General features: G+C 41.5%; 1 protein-coding gene across 2 annotated transcripts in view; it reads right to left on the bottom strand.

Moving 5' to 3' along the window:
* Window positions 1–1,001: 1,001 nt before the first annotated feature.
* HTR2A (5-hydroxytryptamine receptor 2A) overlaps window positions 1,002–24,520 on the bottom strand; it is a 57,444-nt gene continuing 33,925 nt past the window's right edge. For both annotated transcript variants that reach the window (XM_043578782.1, XM_043578784.1), the window contains one exon: window positions 1,002–1,876. In XM_043578782.1, the coding sequence (XP_043434717.1) occupies window positions 1,077–1,876 (800 nt within the window). In that variant the 3' untranslated portion in view covers window positions 1,002–1,076. The remainder of the gene's footprint in view (window positions 1,877–24,520) is intronic.

The raw sequence follows: 24,520 nt of genomic DNA, 5'->3' as shown, positions 1-24,520 counted from the left end.
CAGTTTTGGCAAATAATAGAGATTAATTGATCAGAAAGCATCAATTTACCCGATGGGTGCCAATGGGAAAGTCACCTGCATTTATTTTACAGAGATCTCCTAAGACTGTACTGCTGGCAGTAGCCAAAAACCTGAGTTTATTCCTCAATCTTGACACAGTTACATCAATACTGCTTACTGCTCAACGGAGCGCATGCACGGTGTAGTCATTAAACAGCGAGTTACCAAACACCACTATGGTGTCGTTTAGGAGAAGCAGTTTCTAGAAATGTATTTGGTAATGTTAAGTTATCCTTTTGATAGTTTACCTATGAGAAGAAACACTAAACAAGACCACATTGGAAATTCAGAATAAAGCACAAATAGTAGAAGAGAAAGCAGCAGTAGTTATTAAATAACATTTTAAAACTTTTTCACTTCTTTGAAGAATTAAGTTGAAATGCAGCAAATGTCAGCAACTTTGTGAATATTTCAAAACGACATCTGTGAAAAAGCAGGAATGAAAAAGTTGTCAAGTATTTCATTTAATTATCTTAACAATACAGATTTCATAACACCGTCGTTAGTGTCTTTTTTGTTGTTGTTCAAAATATGTAGCATAAGTTTTAAAGAGGATTTTTCTTTAAGAGGTCATTATATTATATTCACCCAACTTCTCACTATTTGTAGCTATTGTTATTTACAGCAATAGGTAACCAACTCATGCCATCAACTAACGTAGGAGCAAGGTTTCCACTTGGAATAGAAGTTAATTTAGACTTATTTATGGCCTCATTATAATTTTACAATAAAAGCTAATTATTTTAAAGATGTATATCATTTACAATGTTAAAAATAAGTATCGTAAAGCTCACAGCTGAAATGCTGTCAGAACATTTTTGAAGTGCACATTTTGTGTCTTTTAACCCTGCCTTTTTTTTTTCATTGACAGAATAAAATGAGGCATATAAATATTATTGTTGGTTCTACTAGATCGGCCTAATTTTTTTTCCAGTCTCCCCTTTGTCTTTTTTTTCCCCCAGATAGGTAAAAATTTGCCCAGTGTGCCCTCCATGGTTGCTATGGCAACCAGTCTATCACACACAGCTAACCTTTTCATTCACTGTATTAATATTGTCTGTAGGAGCATCTTCTGAATGTTGTTTTCCTAGAGCAACCATACTGTAGTCGTTATCTGTGGTCTTGGCATCTTTCTTTGAATTCTTTTTTTGTCCCATTTGGAGTTGACTAGATTTGTAGGCCAAGGCCGGTATAGTGTTCACTAAAATTAACTGCAATGGTTTTTTATTTTCCTTGTACTGACACTGAATATACCGTGAAAAGGCCGACCTGTAGGTCTTGTTGAACAGTGTATACACAAGTGGGTTGACCGCTGAGGAGAGGTAACCGATCCAAACAAACACATTGAGCAGGGCTCCGATGATATCCTCGTTGCAAGACTCTTTGCAGATGACGGCCATTATGTTCGTGATGAAGAATGGGCACCACATCACCACAAACAGAAAGAAGACAATGCCCAGCACCTTGCAGGCCTTTTGCTCATTGCTGATGGACTGCATAGTCCTTCTCCCATAGGACCCTGGTTCCCTGTGGATTGACCGCTGGAAGAGTTTTTCTGAAGACAGGGAACTCTGAGGAAGGAAGCTGAAAGAAGCTAGTTTGGCCCGTGTGCCAAGATCACTCACACACAAAGTAGCTTCTTTCTGGAGTGACTTGATAGTTAGAAAGTAGGTGATCACCATGATGGTTAAGGGAATGAAGAATGACACAAAAGAGCCGATCAGGACGAAATTATCGTCAGCAAGTAAGCAGCTCCCTTTCTTAAAGACCTTGGAATCATCCTGTAGTCCAAAGACTGGTATTGGCATAGATATCCCTGGAGTTGGACAGAAAACGAAACATGATTATGAAGGAATCATCTGTGAGTATCGCTACATCATGGTGGCTGTGCAAAGGATTCTGTATTAACATTGTTTAAAATCTCAACATATACCTTCAATGAGAATTTAAAAGTCTCCCGTCTTTACAGGTATTATGTGGTTATTATATAAAATTTAATATATGGTTATAATATATGGTTATATTTAGTGACATATGTAGTGATAATATACTAATGTATATAATATATATTTACTATATATAATGCATGGTTTCTTAAACTTGTATGTTGTTTGCCCTATAGAGATAGTCCTTTACTTATAAAGAAGTACAATAAATCTAGCTTTAATTTTTCATGTTTTTTCTGATTATAACATAATTCTTGTTAATTGCAGAAAATACAGAGAGTCAAACAAAAATAAAAATGACCAATGATGCTATCACACAGAGATAATCACTATTAACAATATGATGCTATTTATTTTAGACACACACACACACACACACACACACATACACACACCATTCACACCCATTTTATAACTGAATTTCACATTCAGTTCTGTAACTATTTTTCCCCTAACATTATGAGTATAGTTTATAAAAAGAACTTTATGAAATTGTAAACATATTTTCTTTTCAGAACACTTGAAAAATAGAAAAAAGTAACAATAAAGAATAATAATATATATTCTTGCCAGCCAGGGAAAATTCTGATACACATTTTATGTAGTTTTTCTTCCATTTATATGCATGTGTAAATAATTATGCATATGCAGTATTTTATGTGCAGTTTTAGATCTTCCTATTCCATTTAACATTCAATCATGCAAATTGCACATATTTTAAAGTATTTTTGAAAAATATAATTTCCTAATGTGAATTAAAGTAAGTCACCAATTATATTTTATATTTTATTATTTTAAATCTAGCTAATTTTGATTCTTTTTTAAAAAAGCTTTTTACTGGGGCGCCTGGGTGGCGCAGTCGGTTGAGCGTCCGACTTCAGCCAGGTCACGATCTCGCGGTCCGTGAGTTCGAGCCCTGCGTCGGGCTCTGGGCTGATGGCTCAGAGCCTGGAGCCTGCTTCTGATTCTGTGTCTCCCTCTCTCTCTGAGCCTCCCCCGTTCATGCTCTGTCTGTCTCTGTCCCAAAAGTAAATAAACGTTGAAAAAAAAATTTAAAAAAGCTTTTTACTATCAAAAAGTTCTCACACATACAGAAAAAGTACCACCGAAAAACCAAAACAAACCTAGTACAATGAACCCATTACCCAGCTCCAGCAATAATTAATTCAAGGGAAATCTTGTTTCACCCATACTCCCACCTGCTACAACTCCTCCCATGTTATTTTGAAACAAATCCCAGACAGCATATCATCCAATCTGTAAATATTTTCATATATAGATATAAAAGCTATGCATTCTTTTATATTTTAAAGTTTATTTATTTATTTTGAAAAAGAGAGAGAGAGAGAGCAGGGGAGGGGCAGAGAGAGAGAGGGAGAGAGAGACGATCCCAAGCAGGCTCCATGCTGTCAGCATAGAGCCTGAAACAGGACTCAAACTCACAAACTGTGAGATCATGACCTGAGCTGAAACCAAGTCATACGCTTAACCGACTGAGTCACCCTGGCGCCCCAAAAGCTATGCATTCTTTAAAAAACCCCAAATATTACAGTATCATTCCCACTCCTAAGTAGAAATTTAATATTTCTTTAATATTTTTAAATATGGAATCAGCGTTCAAATTTCCAATTGGTCCATAAAAATGGTTATATGTTTTTAGTAGTAGAACATTCATAAGGGTGGAATACAAAATCATAAGCAGCCACAAACTTTTCTTTTATTGATAAATACGGGAGTTAGGTATGAGATGAGAGAATACATGGGAACACTAGCCCGTGGTCAACTGTTCCATCATTGAAATTTAGAGAACCCATGCAGCTCCCTTAGGCACAGGGGTTAGGCAGAAGAGAGAACAAAGTGAGTTAAAGGAACACTTGGCCTCTAATGGTGCTAATTTCTCCCCCATGATGTAGGACCTTATTTAAGGGAGATTGAGCCGGCCACTACCACCACTGTGCAGTTTTGGGGGACTGGGAATGTCTTCCTCTACTGGCCTGGGACAGACCAAGACAATCATGTGATTGCCATAAAGGAAGAGTCAGGGAGAGAGGAAGGAGAGAAAACATGAATCAAGTAACTACTTTGTATAACTTAGTTTAAGGTGGCTTCTTTCATGAAAGGGTTGATGCCACAGGGGCACCCTGGGAGAACATCAGAACAAAGTTTCTTCCTACCCTCTCCCTCAGAGCTGTGTAACAGGGAGCATCTTGCTCACTGCTTCTGACCATCAGTTAGAGCCTAATAAATGGTCACAGTCCAGCCAAGAACACAGGTTCATTTCAGATTTGGGAGCTGCTGCTTGTTGGACTCTTCTATCCATCTGGGAAAACTTCCTTTGAGGCTCTGTAATCTAGTTTGTGCATACTCAGAACACAGTTCAGCTCCATCCAACCACGCACCTGACTCTCCTAACCTCACATTGGCCATCTTTGCAAGGAGGGGACATTAGCTTGAGTTAATGTTTAATGCAAGTCTTTCTCAGTGGCATTTGCCATTATCTTCACAAACTTAATTGACAAGTATTTGTCACTTGTCCATGCCGGGCCATCCCAGTATTCTTGGAAGGTGGAAATAAATGACATCAGAGCTTGGTCTTAAGGACACTGAGTGTGGTTAATGACTCTTCATTTCCTTTATTCCTCTCTGTCCCTGGCCTGTTGTTGGGAACATTCTATGGCCCGGGGACATCCTCTGAGACTGTATACATACCAGTTTTGTTTAGCCTTCAGAAAACTCTGGATCACAAAAATTAAGAGATGGTTTCTAAGAAGAATGTTCTGTTTTCCAGGTGTTTGAGTATGTACCTGTGACAGGTGTTTCCTGTACTCATCTAGAAGGTCTTTGTTCGACAGTGTAGTTGCTCATTGGTTAGAATGGAGGCTTTGGAGTGAGACCGGCCCTGGATTTGAGTCTGTGTCCTGGCTCTGTGCTCCTGGGCTGGTTACTTCATTTTCATAGTTCCTCATCTATCACCAACGTGCCTCCGTGGATGTCGGGAGGATAAAATGAATCCAGTGTGCAAACACCTAGGACAGTCCTTAGTCCAGAGTGGATGTTCTGCCAATGGTAGATCCACATGGGAGTAGCCTGCTCCACAGAATCACTCAACTTGAATACATTAACTTGATTTTGTTCTATTTTGTCTTAAACCAAAAGAAGTTAAAAAAATTTGGCTACTGGCTATATTGTTAATAATGATGTAATTATTAGCTTCTGTCAGGGTAGACAAAAGGTCTCAATCAATTTTAATTTTCTACAGCTAGAGCGGTTGATTGCTTTTCTGTTGTGATGAATTACAGCCATTACTATTAGTCATGATACACATAAACAAAATACCAACTGTGTAAAAAGGTATATGGTTTTGTTATTAAACTCTTGGGTGTGCATTTTCCTAATGCAAAGGAAGTTGCTACTGTGAGTCTTTTGCCCTATTTTGTTTGCAGCCTGGTTGGTGGTTTATATAAGTGGCAATTCTCAATTAACCAGAATAAAGTACCACTTAAAACACAAAACTCTTCAGTCATTTGGAAGTCAGGTGAGTGTACTTGTTTGGCAAGAACAAAAGCACACACACCCTCCAGAATGGCTCAACTTCTGTAGCCAGGGAGAAAAAGGGATGATGGAGCCATTTTACAAAGTGGAGATTCCCTCTTTTAGCTGCCTGGGATAAAGAGCCACTTTAAAATGCATATGGCAAGGAGCGCCTGGGTGGCTCAGTTGGTTAAGCGCCCGACTTTGGCTAAGGTCATTATCTCACAGCTTGTAAGTTGGAGCCCCACATTGGGCTCTGTGCTGACAGCTCAGGGCCTGGAGCCTGCTTTGGATTCTGTGTCTCCCTCTGTCTGTGCCCCTTCCCCGCTTGTGCTATGTTTCTCTCTCTCTCTCTCTCTCTCTCTCTCTCTCAAAAATAAATAAACATTTAAAAAAATTAAAAAAAAAACTCTTTATAAATTGGATATGGAACGAAGACACAGGCAGGCTGTCTGGAAGGGGGACCTTGATTTGGAGGAGGAGAATCAACCTGATTGTTCTTTAAATGACCCATTCCTCTTTACATTTAACACGAATGTCCTGACTATTGTCAATTTACCATTCTTTTTTAGTGCCTCACTTGTAGTAAAGGTCAGCAAGGGTTTATGGAAAGAAAAACTAGACAGTTAAAGTAATACTCTGTAAAAGAGGGGAAAGAATTTTATGTCAAAGAACTAGAACATTTAAGGAGGCTTTGTGGGTAGGAGAGAGTTCAAAAACTCTCCTACCAAGAGAGACGAAGACACTGGCTCGTATCCAAGGTTGCGGTCACAGCCATCTGCAGTGCATTAATTTTCTGGCTGCTTTGTTTGATAATAGCTGCTTTTGGAGACCTGACATCTCCTCTCACTTGAAATTTCTGCATATAAAGCATTTTCCTTTATGAACAAATAGACAGTAGCTTAAACTACGTGACTCTGCATTTTGTTTAATATATTTTTCTGAGGAGTGGTAAATAGCAGTCAAGATTCAATATCAGTACTGGCTCCTCCATGCACATTTTCATTTTGTTTTTTTCATTAAAATTCAGACAATGAAATGCATGGGAAATACTGACACCCAGGAGCATGAAGACTTGGGCCGGTGTCGTGTTTTAGGGTGCCTGTGCTTACTCTGCACATTAAGTTTGCACCTCTGGTTAACATCTAACCATGGTCTGGTGAATGGCCTTAACTCTGGAGCACTGGCTGTGAAAGATAAGCTTTATTCTTAATCCTAGCTTTTTACGCTTTAATATCTTGGGACTGAGTGTGCTTCTGCAGGAGCGTTTCCTTGGGAAATAAGAAGGTGCCTTACTAGGTATGATCCTCTGATAGGGAACATGACAATGGAGTCCGCAGGGCCTCAGGTCTTGTGGGGGGTAGAGGGGAAAGAAACAAATACTTAAGGGCTTTTGTGAAAAAGACTGAATTTTGGTTCATGGGTTTCATTTCCTCTGGAACTACTTCCTTTCCTTTGTGTTTTAACTCACACCGAATGTTCTCCAGTAATACGAATGGCTTTACTATCAGTTTGACAGAAAGCGCCATTCGTGAATACCGCAGGATAGTCATCATATGGCAGGGAGAGAGAGAGAGATGGGGTATCTAAGGGCAACTGGGGCTGGGACTCATCCTTCTAATAGGAAGTGTAAAGTTCAAGAGTCGCTAAATTTCTTATAATCTATGGTCTGCTGACCAGGCAGATAAAAGTGAGAGCTAGATCAACATGTCAGTTACCCAAGAAATTATGTTTCTTTTTAGATTAATTCTTAATATCTCTAATAATAAATCATAACTTCTCAAAGTACTTTCACATGTATTCATTCACTCTTGACTTTTTTTTTTTTTTTTACAAAATCGTAAAAACATTACCCACACTGTCCTATGGGTAGATAAAAATTTCAGTTTGTGGAAAAGCTGAGGGCTAGCAAGCTTAGGTGATTTATTTACACTCATAGCAATTTAGGGGCAAAATCCAGACTCCTATGTAAATTTCTCATTTCTTATGGATGATTTTTTTTTCCTACTTGCTTATTTACAAGAGTAGCTACAAAAGTCTACGACTATACCAGAGGTCCTTAACATTGGTTTCAGGAAGTCTGTGATGTTTCTGAAATCTGCACAGTTTTCATATATGTGCTTACTTTTTGACACAGATTATCAAAAAAAGTTCCAGGCCCCAAAGCAGTTAATAAACACTAAGTTATATCGCTTCCCTGTGTCAAGAGCACACACACACACACTCTAATGATTCTCTGTATTTTGATACTTTCTTTTTTTCATTCTTTAATCTCAAAGTCAAAGTTTCCTCTGGTGAGACATTATTCTTTGAAGTCAGACAGCTATTCTAAAACTAAAATCCTTATAATCAACACCTAGTTTCCTCTTTTGTATCGTAGTTCTTCCTTTTTTTTTTTTTTAAGTTTTTTAAATGTTTTATTTATTTTTGAGACAGAGAGAGACAGAGCATGAGCAGGGGAGGGGCAGAGAGAGAGGGAGACACAGAATCTGAAGTAGGCTCCAGGCTCTGAGCTGTCACCACAGAGCACAATGCGGAGCTCGAACTCACGAACCATGAGATCATGACCTGAGCCGAAGTCGGACGCTTAAGTGACTGAGCCACCCAGGCGCCCAAGTATGGTAGTTATTCTTAAATTTGGCTGCATATTAGAATTACCTAGGGAGCTTTTAAAAATTACATTGCATGGGCACCATTCCCAGAGGTTCTGATACTGGTACTTTTAGACAATGGTAATGTTCGGACCCCACACGAACATTGTTACTCAAACAAAAGAACACCTGGGTGATCCTGATATGTAACTAGTGCTGAGAACCTGGGATGTATAGGGTGAGAAGCATAGTACAAATGTCTTTATTTTGAAAGAAGAGTAAATAGAGGAAAGTCTTACAGCTGCTCCCTTTGCCTTTATTAAATAACTCTATTAATTTCCAAAAGGCTCGGACTGACCTCAAGTGGAGAAATGATGGAGAGTTTCCAGGGAAAGAAGCCTGCCTCCACCCCTCCCTCAACTTGGCTATGAGTTATTTGGGGGAAAAAATGTGTTGAGTGAGTTATTGTATAAAGCTACCCATCCTTGTTTTAATAGTTTGACTGTTATGGCTAAATGCCCCCAAAGGCTTAAAGCTTGTGTTGTGTCCCAGGAGATAGGAGATACTCGGAAGAAATACTCAGTCTCCTGAAGTATAGCCAGTCGGGAGCTACCGAAAGCCACTGGCCCAACTGCCCTGTCATGGATTCCTGGAAAGATGGTCTCTTGCTCTTCAGACCCTCATCCTGTTTCCTTTCAGTTTCGTAGCCTGGAAGTTGTGCTTTACTATGATGATCTTGCATTGAAAGGTAAAGGGACTGAATTCTGACTTGCAGGATGTGGATTGTCAGCTGTCGCTCTGACACCTGGCAGCCCATCATGTCTTTCCTTCCAAGGCAGATTGACTTCCATGTACCATCTTTTCCCGTCAATGTGTTATGTATCCCACATAGAATCTGAATGATATGTTGGCATGTGGATAAATGATCAGAGCCTCATTTTGCTGTTGGAATCACAATTCGTAGAGAAACTTCTCAAATTCTTCAACTTGTCATCCACTGACCCTTTTTTAAATAAGCGGATATTACACTATTCACCAACAATGGAAAAGTTTCTTTTAGCAATATGCTCACAGAGGTTTATTTAGAAAAAAAAATCATCTCTGCTTCATATTACTAAACCTCATCTTCAAAGTATCACATCCTTTCCTCCATTTGTTTTAAAAGATCTTGTAGTGATTCTTTCTGAAAGCATGGGGAATGGGTCCCACATGTGACGTCTCATTTCAGAGACTCTGGTCTAGAGTGTGTTCAGCCACAGGGATGGTAGCTGGAAAGTTGGCTTGCAGCAGGTGACCACATAATCCAGGCCCACAGGTTGTCAATTCTCCTTCCCTTAGCCTCTCTTATACTTTCCCAAAGCAGCATTTATCATATGACATAATGAAGGACTACAGTTGCCCTAATGCTCAAGCCATTACCAACTACTGAGCCCATCCTACAAGGTCTTTGTGATCTGGCCTTAATGTGATCATTCAACGTTGTCAATTTTTGACATAGTCATGTGGCAGTCTCTCTCTTCTTTATGCCATCTCTTGAACGATTCAGAATGGAGTTATATATAGCTTGATTTCTCAGCCAATTGGCTGATTTCTTCAGCCAATGATCTGAAGAACTCTCAAAATCTGCCGGCTCCCACCTGTGTCTTTTCCCAGTGGCTCGCTTGCTGGAACATTGCAATGTGCCACTGCTAGAATGAGAGAGGTCCCATTGTTTTGTACCTGTAACACCTCAGACAGCTAACTAATAATCCAAGCCCAAGGTGTAGTGGCACAGAGATGCACAGCCGGGAAGAACCCTGGGGGCGTGGCCCTTGAAAAGGAAAGCAGTCACAGGAGAGAAGACACAGGCTATAGCTCAGGGATGCAGGTCAGAGAGGATGTGGTATCTGTGGCATGTCGTATTTCCTCTGGGGAAACGTGTACTGTAAATAGTAACTGAAAGGTAGACTCACTTCTCCATTTTGCCCTGGTTCAGTTCTGATTCCATCCTCTTTCCTGAAATACTCTACCAACCAGTGGGGGCTCCAGAATGTCTCTGTAGCAGGGCCCTACGGGTGGTATCTGGCTGGGCATGGGAGACTGAAATAACCTCATTTTGTGGCTCCATTTGCAGAGGAAGCATACTGTTTTTGCTTTGACTCTATGATTGTTTGGGTTTGGGGGGCTGCAGAAGGAGGTTATGTGCCCAAACCACTCCCTACATTTAAGATATATCTCATGACATCTTTCTTTAAGGACATGCCTTGTATGAAGCTTTCCTAAAATTCTCCCTGTAATAAGAGCTCTTTTAGTCTATATTCCTTCATCACCTTCATAAATAATTTATGCTGTGCTAATTCACACTTCTAATACCTTAGAATTTTTCTCTGGAAGTGTCATTTCACCCACGAGGCGATAATCTCATTAATGGCAGGGGTATCTTTTACTTACTGGAAGCCACTCCAGCATTTTGTGGGATTGATGAGTGAATCAGTGAAAGGGAGAAAAAAAAAAAAAGGAATCATAATCAACTTTAGTGACACAGCTTGAATTTACTGCATTATTTTATAATGTTTCCCTTCATTTTTGCTGGGAAAACACAATAAAGTGTGGCTTCCCAATTAGCCACTGAGGGCAGAAAGAAGGAAAGTGCGTATTGCAATGATACTTAATAATTTGTGTACTTTTCGGAGAGAAGAACATATAAGATTAACTAGCACGTGCACTGACTACTCTGACAGCTAAAATCACCAGGGGAAAGATGCTGTAAAATACAGTGCCTGAGCAGGAATCAGGAGACCTGGGCTTATTCTTGTATGTTTTGGCTCATAGTCTGGATGTAGGGCTGTTATTTTTCTCAAAGCTCTCTTTCAGATAGACTGAATGAGTGTGTGTTGACAAATAAGAGCCTGATGCAGTGAGGTAAGTACAGACTGGGCCACCCCAAGAGGCACGTGTGCGCCCTGGCTGACAATCACCGACTGTGTGACCTTAGGTTGCTTAACTTTGAAGCCTCCCTATGTGAGGTGCAGATACATAAACAGAGGACCTTCCATAATTTACATATAGGGCTTTGGTGAGAAAACAGTGGGGCCATGTGTCTGAACTATTTTGTAAACTTTTGAGATGACAGTGATTATAATTTACTTAGTGCTATGCTAGACTCTTGGGTACCTCGAAAGGCCTTTGAGAACCTTCATGGAGCCTAAGATCTTTATCTCCTAAGATAAAATACACACACCTAATCTAGACAGACAGTGGTGCGGAGTAGAATGAGATCAAGAGGGGGTGCCTGGGTGGCTCAGTCGGTTGAGTGTCTGACTTCGGCTCAGGTCATGATCTCACAGCTCGTGAGTTCGAGCCCCGTGTCGGGCTCTGTGCTGGCAGCTCAGAGCCTGGAGTCTGCTTCGGATTCTGTGTCTCCCTCTCTCTCTCTACCCCTAACCCACTTGCAGTCTGTCTCAAAAATAAATAAACATTAAAAAAAAAATTTAAAAAAAAGAATGAGATCAAGGGACAAAAGCAGCCACATGGATAAAGATGGATGGATGTGTGAGCTCAGCATGTGATGCTCATTGTGGGTTACCGTCTCCGGGGGAAAAAGCTGTGTAGGAGACGAGTTGCTGATTCACGTCCTGTGAGTGAACAGAATCCAGATGGCAGTATGATCTGGATGGGGGAGACAGGTGTATGATTGCTGTGCACCCAGGACCCCGGTGCACCTGGCCTTGCTGGGTTGAGTTCTGCTGTGTTTGGCATGCATCTGTGAACTCAGGAGCAAGCACACATGTTACTTCTCAGAGGCATCAAGCAGGCCTCTCTGTGTTAGCAATCAGTTTCAGTTATCCACCCGTTAATCAAATATTAATTGAATATACAGTGAAGTAGGTACTTTAGGGATTTGAGAGGAAGGAGGTGCTTGAGTCTATAATCGCTGCTTTCCATTCCAAGACTTTTTGCTGTCACGCATGAACTCCTCAGTCCAAACCAAGACTAGGGAGAAAGACGGCACAGAGATGTAAGCAGAAAAACTAGGTTTAACAGGGGCGTCAGTTGGTTAAAAATAATACAATCAAAGGAAATCTGTATTTAGCCTGGATTTTTTTTTAAAGTTTATTTATTTATTTAGACAGAATGTGCATGAGCATGACCAGGGGAGGGGAAGAGAGAGAGGGAGAGAGAGAATCCCAAGCAGGCTCCATGCTGTCAATGCAGAGCCCTACGTGGGGCTACAACTCACGAACCAGTGAGATCATGACCAGAGCCAAGATCAAGAGTCAGATGCTTAATTGACTGAGCCAGCCAGGTGCCCCTGGGTTCTTGTTTTTTAAAGGCAGCTATAATGAGAGATAGCAGTTCTCAAATGTTTTGGTCTCAAGACTCCTTTACACATTTAAAAATGATAAAGGACTCTAAAGAATCTTTATTTCTGTGGAATATACCTATAAATATTTGTGGTATTAGAAATGAAAACCGAGGGCACTTAAAATAATGATGTATCAATTCATTAAAAAAGAAAACTAATAAACCCATTCCATGTTAACATAAATAACATTTTTTTAAACGTTTATTTATTTTTGACAAAGAGAGAGAGAGAGAGTGAGAGAGAGCATGAGTGGGGGAGGGTCAGAGAAAGAGGGAGACACAGAATCTGAAACAGGCTCCAGGCTCTGAGCAGTCAGCACAGATCCCGACGCGGGGCTCGAACTCACGGACTGTGAGCTCGTGACCTGAGCTGAAGTAGGACGTTCATCCGACTGAGCCACCCAGGTGCCCCAACATAAATAACATTTTTATGGAAAAGAATTATATTTTCCAGAACAATAGAAGAATGGCAAATGTCAAATGTCAATAGAAGAATGGCACTATTTTGTAGTTTTGAAAGTTTCTCTTATGGCTGGTTTAATAGAACACAGCTGGATTCTCACAGACGCTTCTGTTTTAGTCTGTTATATCACATACAACATATCCTCCAGAAAACCCCACCATACCCTTATAAAAGGATGAAAGGGAAAAGAGAAGATAACACCTGATTTCTTGCCAGCTTTATGGAGATATAATTGACATATAACATTGTGCAAGTTTAAGCTGTAGTGTGTGATGATCTGAAGCACCTATACATTGAGATGTATTTGCCACAATAAGGTTAGTTAACACATCCTTCACCTCACACAATTCCCGTTTCATTGTTATTGTTATGGTGAGAACATTAGAGCTCTACTCTCCCAGCAACTTTCCAATATACAATACAGTTTTGTTAACTGTCGTCACCATGCTGTACCTCGGAAACCCCAGAACTTATTTATAACTAAGTTTGTACCCTATGTCCAACACCTCCTCATTTTCCCCGCTTTTCAGTTCCTGGTAACTACCATTCTTCTCTGTTCCTAGAAGTTTGATGTTTTTAGATTCCACATGCAAGAGAGGTCATACGGTATTTGTCTTTCTCTGACTTATTTCACTTAGCATAATGGCCTCAAAGTCCATCCATGTTGTCACAAATGACAGGAATTTCTTCTTTTTCGTGGCTGAATAATGTCACATTGTATCTATCTATATCTATATCTGTATCTACATACATACACATATCTATCTATCTATATATAGATATAGATATACAAGCCACATTTTCTTCATCCATTCATCGTTGGGCACTTAGGTTATTTCCATGTTTGACTATTGTGATACGGCTGCTACAAACATTGAGGTGCAGATATCTCTTTGAGATAGTGATTTCTTTTCCTTGGATATTAGTACTGTTGTTGTTCTTGTTTCTGTTGTTATGAAAATAGTATCAATTTCTTGGACATCTTGAAAGCATCTCAGGTATCCCCAGAAATCCCACTGATGTAGGAGGAAAACTATCAGCTTGGGATCAGAAAACCCACGTTTGGATTCCCTATGACTTTTAAGCAAGCCACTTAATCCCTGTGAGATCTTTCACCTTTAAAATGGGGAATGTTCTATTATTTAATAGTATCCCCTTTAACAACTTACCATGAGGGACAATGAAAATTGCTGTTCTCTTGGTAATAAATACAGTATTGTCTAGTAGATGGAAATCATAGAGCAGAATGCTCCACAGCCTTCCTTAATGTGCTGAGTTCTTTATTCTGTCTAAAAAATCCCTTCTGTAGCTGAGACCTCCAATGCCCCTTGTTTGGATGTCATAGAAATCCAAACCAGCCTGATGTCATCTTTACAGTTTAGCTTAAAAATCTGTGCCTCGCTTGCTCATGTAGAAGTCTGTTAATATGGAACCTGGTTATCACTTACCTAGAGGCCTCGTAGAGCAAGACCATCGCCCAGAATGGTTGATAATGGACTCCTCAAAGCTGTAATTTTCCATAACTGACTAGCAAATGATGAAAATTTAATGGCCTCTTCTGTGAATGGTGACAAGTAAGTCAACTGCCAGGAGTACTGAGTAACAGGTGTGTAATATGATATTGCTTTAGAAAGTACATGCTAGGATTCACAGAGCAAGGATAAAGAGAGATTTCTACTGTGTACTTCCTCTGTGGGAACAAGGATGGCCTTACAAAATCTGGGGTTTCTTTCACAGGTGTTAGGGTTCACAGATATCAGCGTGATTGGCTTTCTCCCAAGGCACCCCCAATGAAAGGAGGGTCTGCCGTTGCTTGTTTTATCAGTCAGGGTACTTTGGTTTGAAGCAACAGAAGCTGATTTGGGCTGATGTAGCAGAAAATGAGTTTAATAAAATGATACGGAGTAGTTCAAAGAATTCTTGACAGGGCTGGGCTCCAGGCTTAAATTCCAGGAGTAAAATTGCATTACAAATTTTGTTTGATGAGGAAATGTCTGTTTTCCTTGTCCTCTGAGCACCAGGGACGACAACAACAGAAGGCCTTGCCTCACCAATGCCACTTCTACATCAGGGACTCAATTACGCAACTGCTGGAAGCCGGACACCTCAGCCACCTCCATGCTGGCAAAAATAGAGGTGGTTTGCTCACCTATTTGTTCACTTTGCTCTTTTCTACATCACAGTTTTGCCAGGGTACTGCTATTTGGGTGAATCTAGGCGATGAGCCAATGTTCTAGCTATAGGGAAGGCTTGGAATTTGAGTTCTGCTTCTTGGGAATTTCCCTAAATATAGAAAGGTTAGTTGAAAGAGACAGGCAGCCACAAATATGTCAAGAACCCATTTAACTTGACCTTTATATGGCATGATTTGTAGCTGCTGTAACTGAGCTGGGCCTGGGAGATGCTTCTCCCAAAGATGGCGATGCTAGAATTTCTGACATTTTCCTATGTTCATCTTTTTTCCTGTGATTGTTCTCTTTTCTCTGCCATCTCTGTGGTCAGCATACGTTCAACTATTTAATATTTTAAAATGAGCCAATCTGGAAATTACCTACCGGTACCTGTGAAATGTTTGTGGGGCTAGCGTGCTCATATAACTGAGCCATGTTGTGGGGTATAAGGTGATAGATAGAACAGTACTTGGTAACTTGGGAAGTGTCTAAGGACAATCAGGTTCAGTTAAAAAAAATACACGTTATACAAGCCAGAGAAAACATATCTCTGGGCTAGACAAATTTTTCATTATTCAGTTAGCTTGGCACAGGTTTGGAACTTTAAATAAACTTTATTTGGGGTTCTTCTTTATTCATATCTCTTATGGGCTTCTTATCTTGGCTTTGCTCTTGGGGTCACTGGTCCTGCATTGATAGATTGACACTATTTCTATCACAAGGCTCAATCACGTTTTTGTTTTGGTTCCTAAGCCCATCGATCAAGCAGGGTCTTGATCTCAGCATGGGTGTCAGATGCAATCCCCTTGGATTCAGATCCAGTCACACAGGTGTCACAGAGGGTGGATAAGCTCTTGTTCTCACAGTGTCTGTGGAGGAGGGGACACAGAGAGTCCCCAACTAGCAACTCATTTTTCTAACCTGAGCTAAACTTCAGGATCTCCCTCCTGTCTTAGCCACCATCTCTTTGAGCTGCTAGGATTCTAGAAATTTACCTGTAGTTCCACCTTTCCCATCTGGTCTGGCCCAGACCTCCAAACTTCCCATCCGGTTTAGGAAGCCTGAGATGAAGAGCTTTGGGTTTTGATTCCTCTCAGACTGTGTTTGTGGTGAGATTTCATTTACTCCATCTTCTGCATAGTCGTTTGTATCCTGAAATTTTAGTGGTTTGGGGGAAGAACATTTTTGTGACATCGGAGATACAGTTCTCTGGTCTAATTTCTGCTTCTGAATGCCCTGTCTTCTTTGGTCTAAGTGGTTTTGCGGAAAGATGCAGTGATATCAGATTAAAAAGCAGCCTTCACCACGAAGTGTTATCTGGTTGTTATCAAGACGATCATTTGTTGTTGTTGTTTTCAAAGACCTAACATGGAGCTTAACGATCAGCTGGTGAAGCATCTTCCTTTCATAGTTGGTGAACTAAGGTAGAGAGATATTAAATGCTTCTCACAAGTTTACACTGATAAAAGAGTGGTGTACTGGCAAAAAGAGTGACAAACCCTATACTTACAGGTATCCGCCGTATGTCAGACACTGTGTAAGCCTTCCACAAATTTCATCCCCACAAGGTACCCATAAGGCAAGAGTTATTATCCCCATTTTCAGGTGGAGAAAACTGTATTTCCAAAATATTTTGTAATTGGCTCTAGGTTTTCAGTTAGTGAATGAATGGACTAGGATTCCAACGTAGGCCTCATTGGTTTTCTTCTGTACCTCGCTTTGTGTTAGGACCTTGGCCTTGTGTTCCCTAGTCTAGAGGCCCTTTGACTACATCAGCGTTTAGTCAGCTTTTTCATTTGCTTTCATTTTATAACAAATACTTCGTTAGGCTTTAAGGATTATGAGTGTTTATTTGTAACACTTGAAATGTTGAGATGCACTTGAACGTTATGTGAGATCTTATACATGGGAGGTAGGAATAGAAACCGGAGATAAGGAATGGAAAACAAATCAAACCTCCACCTCAGGGCTCATGAAGCTCTTCAATAAAAGTATTCTATTCAAGGTCACAAACAACTCTTTAATAAGGAGTAAACAAATATCTAGCTACCTATGTTGCCTCTCAGCTTGGATGTCTTGAATAGGCACCCGTAGCCTTACACGGTCACAATAGAACTCTGGAATGCACACTGCCTCCCTATCCCCTGAATGCCCACTTCCCATCATTTCCCCATCTTAGCTAATGGTGCTACCATCCTTCCAGGTGCACGGCTCAAAAACTTAGAAGTCGTTCTTTCCATTAGCCTCCCCTTGGAAAAACCTCACCCACATCCTATTAATTCTATCTCTGAAATATATTTTCTGTCCAAGTCTGTCCACCTCTCTCCATCTCCACTGCCGTCTCAGTACTCCAAGCCATTAAGACTCACAACTGGATTATAGCAAGATGCAATCCCCTTGGATTCAGATCCAGTCACACAGGTGTCACACCAGGTGGATAAGCTCTTGTTCTGACAGTGTCTGTGGAGGAGGGGACACAGAGAGTCCCCAACTAGCAACTCATTTTTCTAACCTGAGCTACCCTCACTGTTTCTACCCTTACCTGTGTACTCCCACCCCTGCTTAAAACTCTCAGAGGTCCCCCACTACACTCAGAACAATGTCCGAACTCCTTACTTGGTTATAAGGCTCTGCTTACCTCTCTTTCCTTGTCTCCTACACTTATCCCTTCTTGATGAATTGCTCAAGCCACATTAGCTTCTTTCTGATCCTTCAACCCCAAAAGCTGGTTTCCACAGTAGGGCCTTAGACTTTCCTGATCCCACTGCCAAGAACATGCCCTCTACTGACAATCCCAAGGCTGGCTCCTTCTTATTCTTCAGCATCAGTTTTAATGCCCTCTCCTCAGTGAGGCCCTTCCTGAGACCTTCACATAAATTAGTCCTTCCTCACCCCTACCTGAGTCACTCTATAGCACATTTCCCTGATTTGTTTTCTCCATAGCATTTGTGACTCCATGACATTTTTTGTTGGTCTATTTATTTGCTTGTTTGTTGTCTGTCTCTTTTCATGAATGTGAACCCCATAATATCAAGGCGTTCTCCTAAGATAGTGGCTGCCTGGCACATAGTATTTAAATGGTAAATACTAAATAAAGATCTGTGGAATAAGTGAACAGGCAAATTCAGAGGCCTTTGGGAAATAAAAAGAGAAATTGTGACTAGATGGTAGACATCTTCATTATCTTGGTTATAGGGGTAAGGGTAAGAGTTTGCCCAGAAAAGAGGTCATTTGGGCCAGGAAAAATTCTGGTAAATTAGGGCTTTTTAGGTGAAAGGTAAAGTTATTAAATATGAGGGCTTTCTACAGATATTACTCTTTCTCTAATATCCTGGAGTTGATAATACTTGATCTTTACAACCTAACTACTTCAGGGACACTTTGCCGCGGTGGTAGTGATAAGGACAGTAAAAATAGTAACAGCAAATCTTTGTGTGATGTTTCCGATGTTCCAAGTACTAGCCTGAGCACTTTATACCAATTAGCTCACTTGATCCTTAGCAGCAACCCTGTGAAGTACATACTACAGTGTCTTCTTTTGCTGATGAAACACCTGAGGCACAGAGAAGTGAAGTTTGCTTCCTGAAGTCACACAGTAACTTGCCTAAAGTCACACAATCCTAGGTAGGAACTAGGACTTTGAGATGCACTCGGCCTGGCTCCACAGTCTGTGAGCTGCTTTGCTGTGTGGCCTCAGCCCAGCTTAGCCCTCAGGCCCACAGGCTTGTGTGTGTGTGTGTGTGTGTGTGTGTGTGTGTGTTGGTGTTGGGTGGGGGAGGGATCAAACTACCCTGCTGCAGAGAATCTGCTGCTTGACGAGCCCCATCAGTCAGGCCTGGTTCCTGCACCCTGCAGCCTCAGGTCTGGATCCTGACATCCCTGCCGTGCTCTACTGATAAAGTGAGTGCGACTAGCTTGAGTCTCCTTCTTCCTGTGTTTGGGCACACGTTTCACATTTAGAGTCACATAGATGCTCTCCACAGGAAGGCCAGTCATGGCCCTGAGTCATGAATGAGATACGATACGGGACGTGCTGTTGCGGGGCTCATGGTTGTGGAGTCATTATGTACTGTAAGCCTTTGATATCCACCCCTCAGGAGTTTTTTCCCCCCTAATTTAGCATTTTTACATTAGTATTAACAATGTTAACATTTAAAAAATTATAATTTCCTCCACTTAAAAACATTTTTTTTACATTTATTTATTTTTGAGAGACAGAGAGGGAGAGTGAGCAGGGGAGGGGCAGAGAGAGAGAGGGAGACACAGAATCCGAAACAGGCTCCAGGTTCTGAGCTGTTAGCACAGGCCCCGAAGCGGGGCTTGAACTCACAAACTGTGAGATCATGACCTGAGCTGAAGTCAGTCGCTTAACTGACTGAGCCACCCAGGCACCCCTCCCCCACTTTTTAAAAGTGGACACTTAAAACTTATTGAGGTGTAACACCCACAAAGAAAAGTGTATAATCAGAGGGTAGAGCTGAGTTACTGAAGGTGAGTGAATCCATGTGCCTGACACACAGCACTACCAGCACCTCAGAGGCACCCTGGAGACTCCTCCCGGTGGCCACTCCTCCTCTCCCCCTCCCCCTTCCCGAAGGTCCCGGGTCTTCTTCCTCTGCAATAGATTAGCTTCGTGTGCTTGTAAACTCTCTATATTGGAGTCACTCAGCATGTATTGTTTTGTGCTTGGCTTCTCACTAGCAGTATATTTGGAAGATATGTTTTTAAACATCTGCGAAGTGTTAAACTCGCTCTTATTATGGTTTCAGGTATTTTAGAAAATAATGAGAGTTTACAGGCACTAAATGTTGGAAGAAATGGAAATTTATACCCGTAAGGCACTCTGCATTCTCTTTTTTATTGTGGCAAAACATACATAGAATTTACTATTTTAATCATTATATTCTTTTTTAACGGAATTTTATGCTATATCTTTGAGGCATATTGAATAAGACTTGTTGGCATGATTTCTTACTATGCTTATTTTCTTTTCATGGGTTCCAGAGGATTAGCGTCCTACACCCGTTCTGATGCTGAATGCTTTTCTTCCAACTTAACCTTTATATGATTTCAGGGGTGGGAGTGGGGCAGAAACCCCCTGAGAATGAATAGAAAATTTATGTTGTTGTGACTGTGTAAAATTTTCATTAGACAGGTAATCCCCTAATACTCTGTAAAACAAAATTGATTCTGAATCACTGAGCGTGGGTGTACAAAGGCTATGTTGTGTGTGTCCCCAAAAAACCAAAAGACAACAAAAAAAACCATCTCCAGAGTTCTACTTCCCCTGGATAGTTCATTTCTGAAAATGTGGAAGCAATCTGGAGCCTTGCGAGACATTAAGGAGACAACTCACAGTCAAAATATAATGAGTCCGATAGTTTCAAGGAAATGCAGGAAAAGTGGTAAAGAATGAGTTCCTTTATGAGTCGTGTATTCAGGTTAAAACCCACAGACGCACACTCCACAAAACACATTAATTCATTCACTTTGGTATCCTGTGGAGAAGTTAACTTGCCAGGCTAGACACATGTTAAAATTGAAGCACTTAGAATAAGTCAACCCAAAAGATACTTTCACACAGGATATCTATCTAATGGGAATAGGAACATGTGAAAAATTGGTTCAGCTTTCCACCTCGCCTTATAAAGTTAGGATGGTTTTAAGCCAACTGGGAGAGAAGTCCTCCTTTTAACAGTATTTTAGGCAACTGGGATGGTTGTGGATCAGCTAAATAAGCTGTGAACTTACTCGTGATGTACTCATCACTTTTCTAAAGTTTGTGACAGTAACAGGGACATTGTTTAACCAACTTCAGCCCGCTAAACATTTGACCCCAATGCATCTTGTGGTAGAAATAACAATCCCCCCCAAAGTTTCCATCTGTCTCCTGGAAACTGAATACGATGTGTTCCACAGCAAAGGGTAATTAAGGCTGCTAATTCGCTGACCTTCAAATAGGGCGAGGATCGTGGGTTTTCTGGGTGGATCTGGTTTAATCACTAGCGTTCTTAAAAGTGGAGGAGGAGGAGGGCGAGAGGTATGTCAGAGTGCTTCTGTCTTTGCAGAGAGTGGCGGGTGTTCTCTGGAAGCTGGAAGTCCCAAGTGGACGCTTTTTCCCTTAAAGCCTCCGGAAGGGATATAGCCCTGCTGACATTTTGAATTTGGCCCAGTGAGAACAGTTTTGGACCTTGAGCTGAAACTGTAAGTTTTGAATTTACGTTTTGTTTTGTTTTTTTTTTTTTTTTTTAACTAAAAAAGTGCTAGTGTTTTAGAGCAGCAAAATAAATGTATGTTGGCTGGCCCCATTCTTGCTCCAACATTTGGATGTTGCTGTAGCTGTGCACACTCCTGGAGAGGGTGGGGGGCTGCTCTTCGGCCTGGGAGGACTAGGTTTGCTTGTGTGGAGGGCTCCTCTGCTCCCACTGTTTTGAATGGCATTACTTTGCGTTTGGAGTGATCGTCACTTTGAGAATCCTTCAAGGGGATGGACTTGGTGGGTTTTTATGACCTTCAGACTTCTGGATTAACTTTCAAATTTTTCTGTGAGCAAGCTGTAAGTAAGCAGTGCTTTTCACTTTTACTAGCCTATTAAAATGTAACTCAGAGCTGTAGACAAGTAGGGTAAAGTGAGGCCCAGTCTGGGGGGTGAGGGCCCTGGCTTTTCCCTTGTTCCTTCCTCTGCCCCATGCAAGCTGTGGTTATTTTCCCAGAAACATCTTTACAGGAATTTCATCAAGGTCAAGTCCTACCGGCATTTGAATTGACACCATCAAAACCGTGGGCTAATTTGGGGGAGAACAAATATCTTAGTCCTGTAACGTACAACACTAAACTATCCCAGTACAAACGTGTTGTATTGAAAAGGCTAAGTCTTTGATGTCCTATAATCTTAAGGTTTCATTGTTTTCCCCCCAAAAAGATCTTGTAAGTTTTTATGTTAACCTGTCCTTACATCCAGTATTGCTGCGTTATTCTTTTTGCTCATTTTGTTCCTTTGTGTCGTGTATTACTTCTGAATTGTGGGGTAGAGGTTGGTCTACTTGCTACGTGTCTTTTGTAGAGACTTGGTTTTCCTATGCTGAAATATTTTTTTCTTGTGTGTTAATATTGCTCTGGGGATATAAGCTACCACAACCAAGTCTATATAACAGAAGAAGGGGATGCAGCTGAAGCCCTACTCTGTTCCCCTCCTGGTGATTCTGGCTGGAGTGGAAGGAGGAAATGAGGGCAGAGAACCTCTAGAATTAAAATGTGGGCTTAAGGCTCTCTCCACCCCCGCACTCCCCATTTACCTGCATCCTTCCCAGATCCCTCTACGGACACCCGTCTGGGCTGCTACTCTAGATTCCAATTTCTTGGGTTGGGAGGAGCAGGAGGAGAGAAAGCTAAGACCAGACAGGTGGTCTTTCACCCTTCACTTGCCTAAATTCTGTGGTTCTCGACCCTGGAGCATGTTGGGACCACCTGGGAGCTTTAAAAATATTGATACTTAGAATGAACTGAGTCTCTCAGGAGCTGCAGGTGAGGCCTCAGGCCTAAGGAGGCCTTAAAACTCCACAGGTTATACTAATGTGCCACAAAGCCTAAGCTCTATCTAGGTGGCTCTGGGCCTATCCTGAAGTTGGTCAACCAGCTGGAGGAGGACCTGGGCCACCACTGTTGTTTGTCTTGGCTTGGTCCTGGGCTGGTGGGCCCCTGCCAAGGGCCTTGTGGAGGTTCCAAAAGGGAGCCAACCACCCTGTCTGTGGCTCTCTGGCTTTTCCATCTGGGTTACGTGTCTGCCATGTATGGGTCTAATCCCCTTCTCTAAGGTTTTTTTTCCAAAGCTTTTATGTTCTAAGATTCACCAACTTCCCTCTTAGGACTGCCAGCTGCCTCTTGTAAACCTGATCCACTTGCCTACATGACAGCACCTGTAGAACTGAAGGGAAACTAGCCTGAAAGGTCCTGGTCTTCGGTGTCCTGTATATTTTGCTTCAGAACATTATCCAATTGAGGGGTTATTGGAGAAGACCCAGGCCACATAGTGCCAAGTCTGGGATTAGATACTTAACAAAACAAATTTATCCCTGAGTTCTTGTGAGGATTAAATGGGATAAAATAGAAAAGTATGCACCAGCAATGGGCTCTCAGGAGGTAATCCTAGATATTAGCTGGAGGTTAACTGTTGTGGGGGGAATAGGATAAAAACATTAACTGATAAGTGACCAGGGATCAGTTATCTGAGAATAGAAGAACCATCTAGTAGGTGGTGGTAAAAAATCACAGACTTAGGGGTTCCTCAGTGGCTGTGAGCCACACCTCAGTGCTTCCTTCTGTTAAGATCGCTTATTAGAATTGGCTAGAATTTAGTTGATGAGATTCCTCTGTTAGGCTACAAGAGGGGCATTAAACCTCCTGTAACTTCAGGCTTGGATTGGCTGTTGGTAGAAGGTGATAAAACTTTGTGTCTGGACTAAATGGTTTTTGTTTTTGAGTCCGTATTAGAATATATTGGAATAAAATCTCACCGTTCCAGGTCTGGCCCTATCTGACCTCAAGTCTCTGCCGGCTGGAATCTGCCCTGAGGTTATTAGTCTACCTAACAGAACTCGGCAGATGTGATAAGAACATTTGAGGCTGAAACTGATTGGGGCTAGTAGACCATAGATGACTTTCTGTCCACCCCCCCCCCCCCATGTTGAGATCCTAACCCCTAGCACCTCTGAATGTGTCCTCATTTGGAAATAGGATCTCTGGAGATGAACAAGTGAAAATAAGGTCATTAGGGTGAGCCCTAACTCAATATAACTGGTGACCTTACAAGAGGTGAAATGATGGTGGAGACCACACAGGGATAATACTATCAAGATGAAGGTAGAAGTTAGATGATGTCCATCAACTGAAGAAATGCGGAAGATTGTCAGCAAACCAGCAGGAGCTGGGAGAGAGGCATGACATGGATTCTCCGAGCCATCCAGAAGAATTGGCCCTGTCAACATCTTTACTTTGGACTTGTAGCTTCCAGAATTGAGACCGTAAATTCTTGTTTGAGTTGCCTAGTTGGTAGTATTTTGTTATGGCAACCCTAGGAATCCAGCACACTATTTCTGTCTGCCTCTCAGGAGCAGGGATGCCATGGATTGGTTGACTTCAGAGACCCTCATTGAATGACTAGGTTGGAAGTGAAAAGGCTGGTATTTGACCTTCGGGAAGGGTAGTATCCCATGATCCACTTAAAGACTTTGCTAGTGGGGGGACCCTTTTGTGAGACCTGAGAATCTCAGGGTAGGTGGGGGCGCTCTCTGGATTTTTCACTTCCTGTGGGGTGAAGGAAGGAAGTGCTCTGAACTGGGGGACATCCTGGGCACCTATTTCTTAGGCTTTCCGTTTTTGTGGGATTCTCCTATCCCATATGGTGATGTAAAAATC

Source organism: Prionailurus bengalensis, chromosome A1 (assembly GCF_016509475.1).
Source record: "Prionailurus bengalensis isolate Pbe53 chromosome A1, Fcat_Pben_1.1_paternal_pri, whole genome shotgun sequence".
NCBI lineage: Eukaryota > Metazoa > Chordata > Mammalia > Carnivora > Felidae > Prionailurus > Prionailurus bengalensis.
The sequence above is the reverse complement of the archived record's forward strand: the minus strand, read 5'-3'. Positions and strand labels throughout refer to the sequence as shown.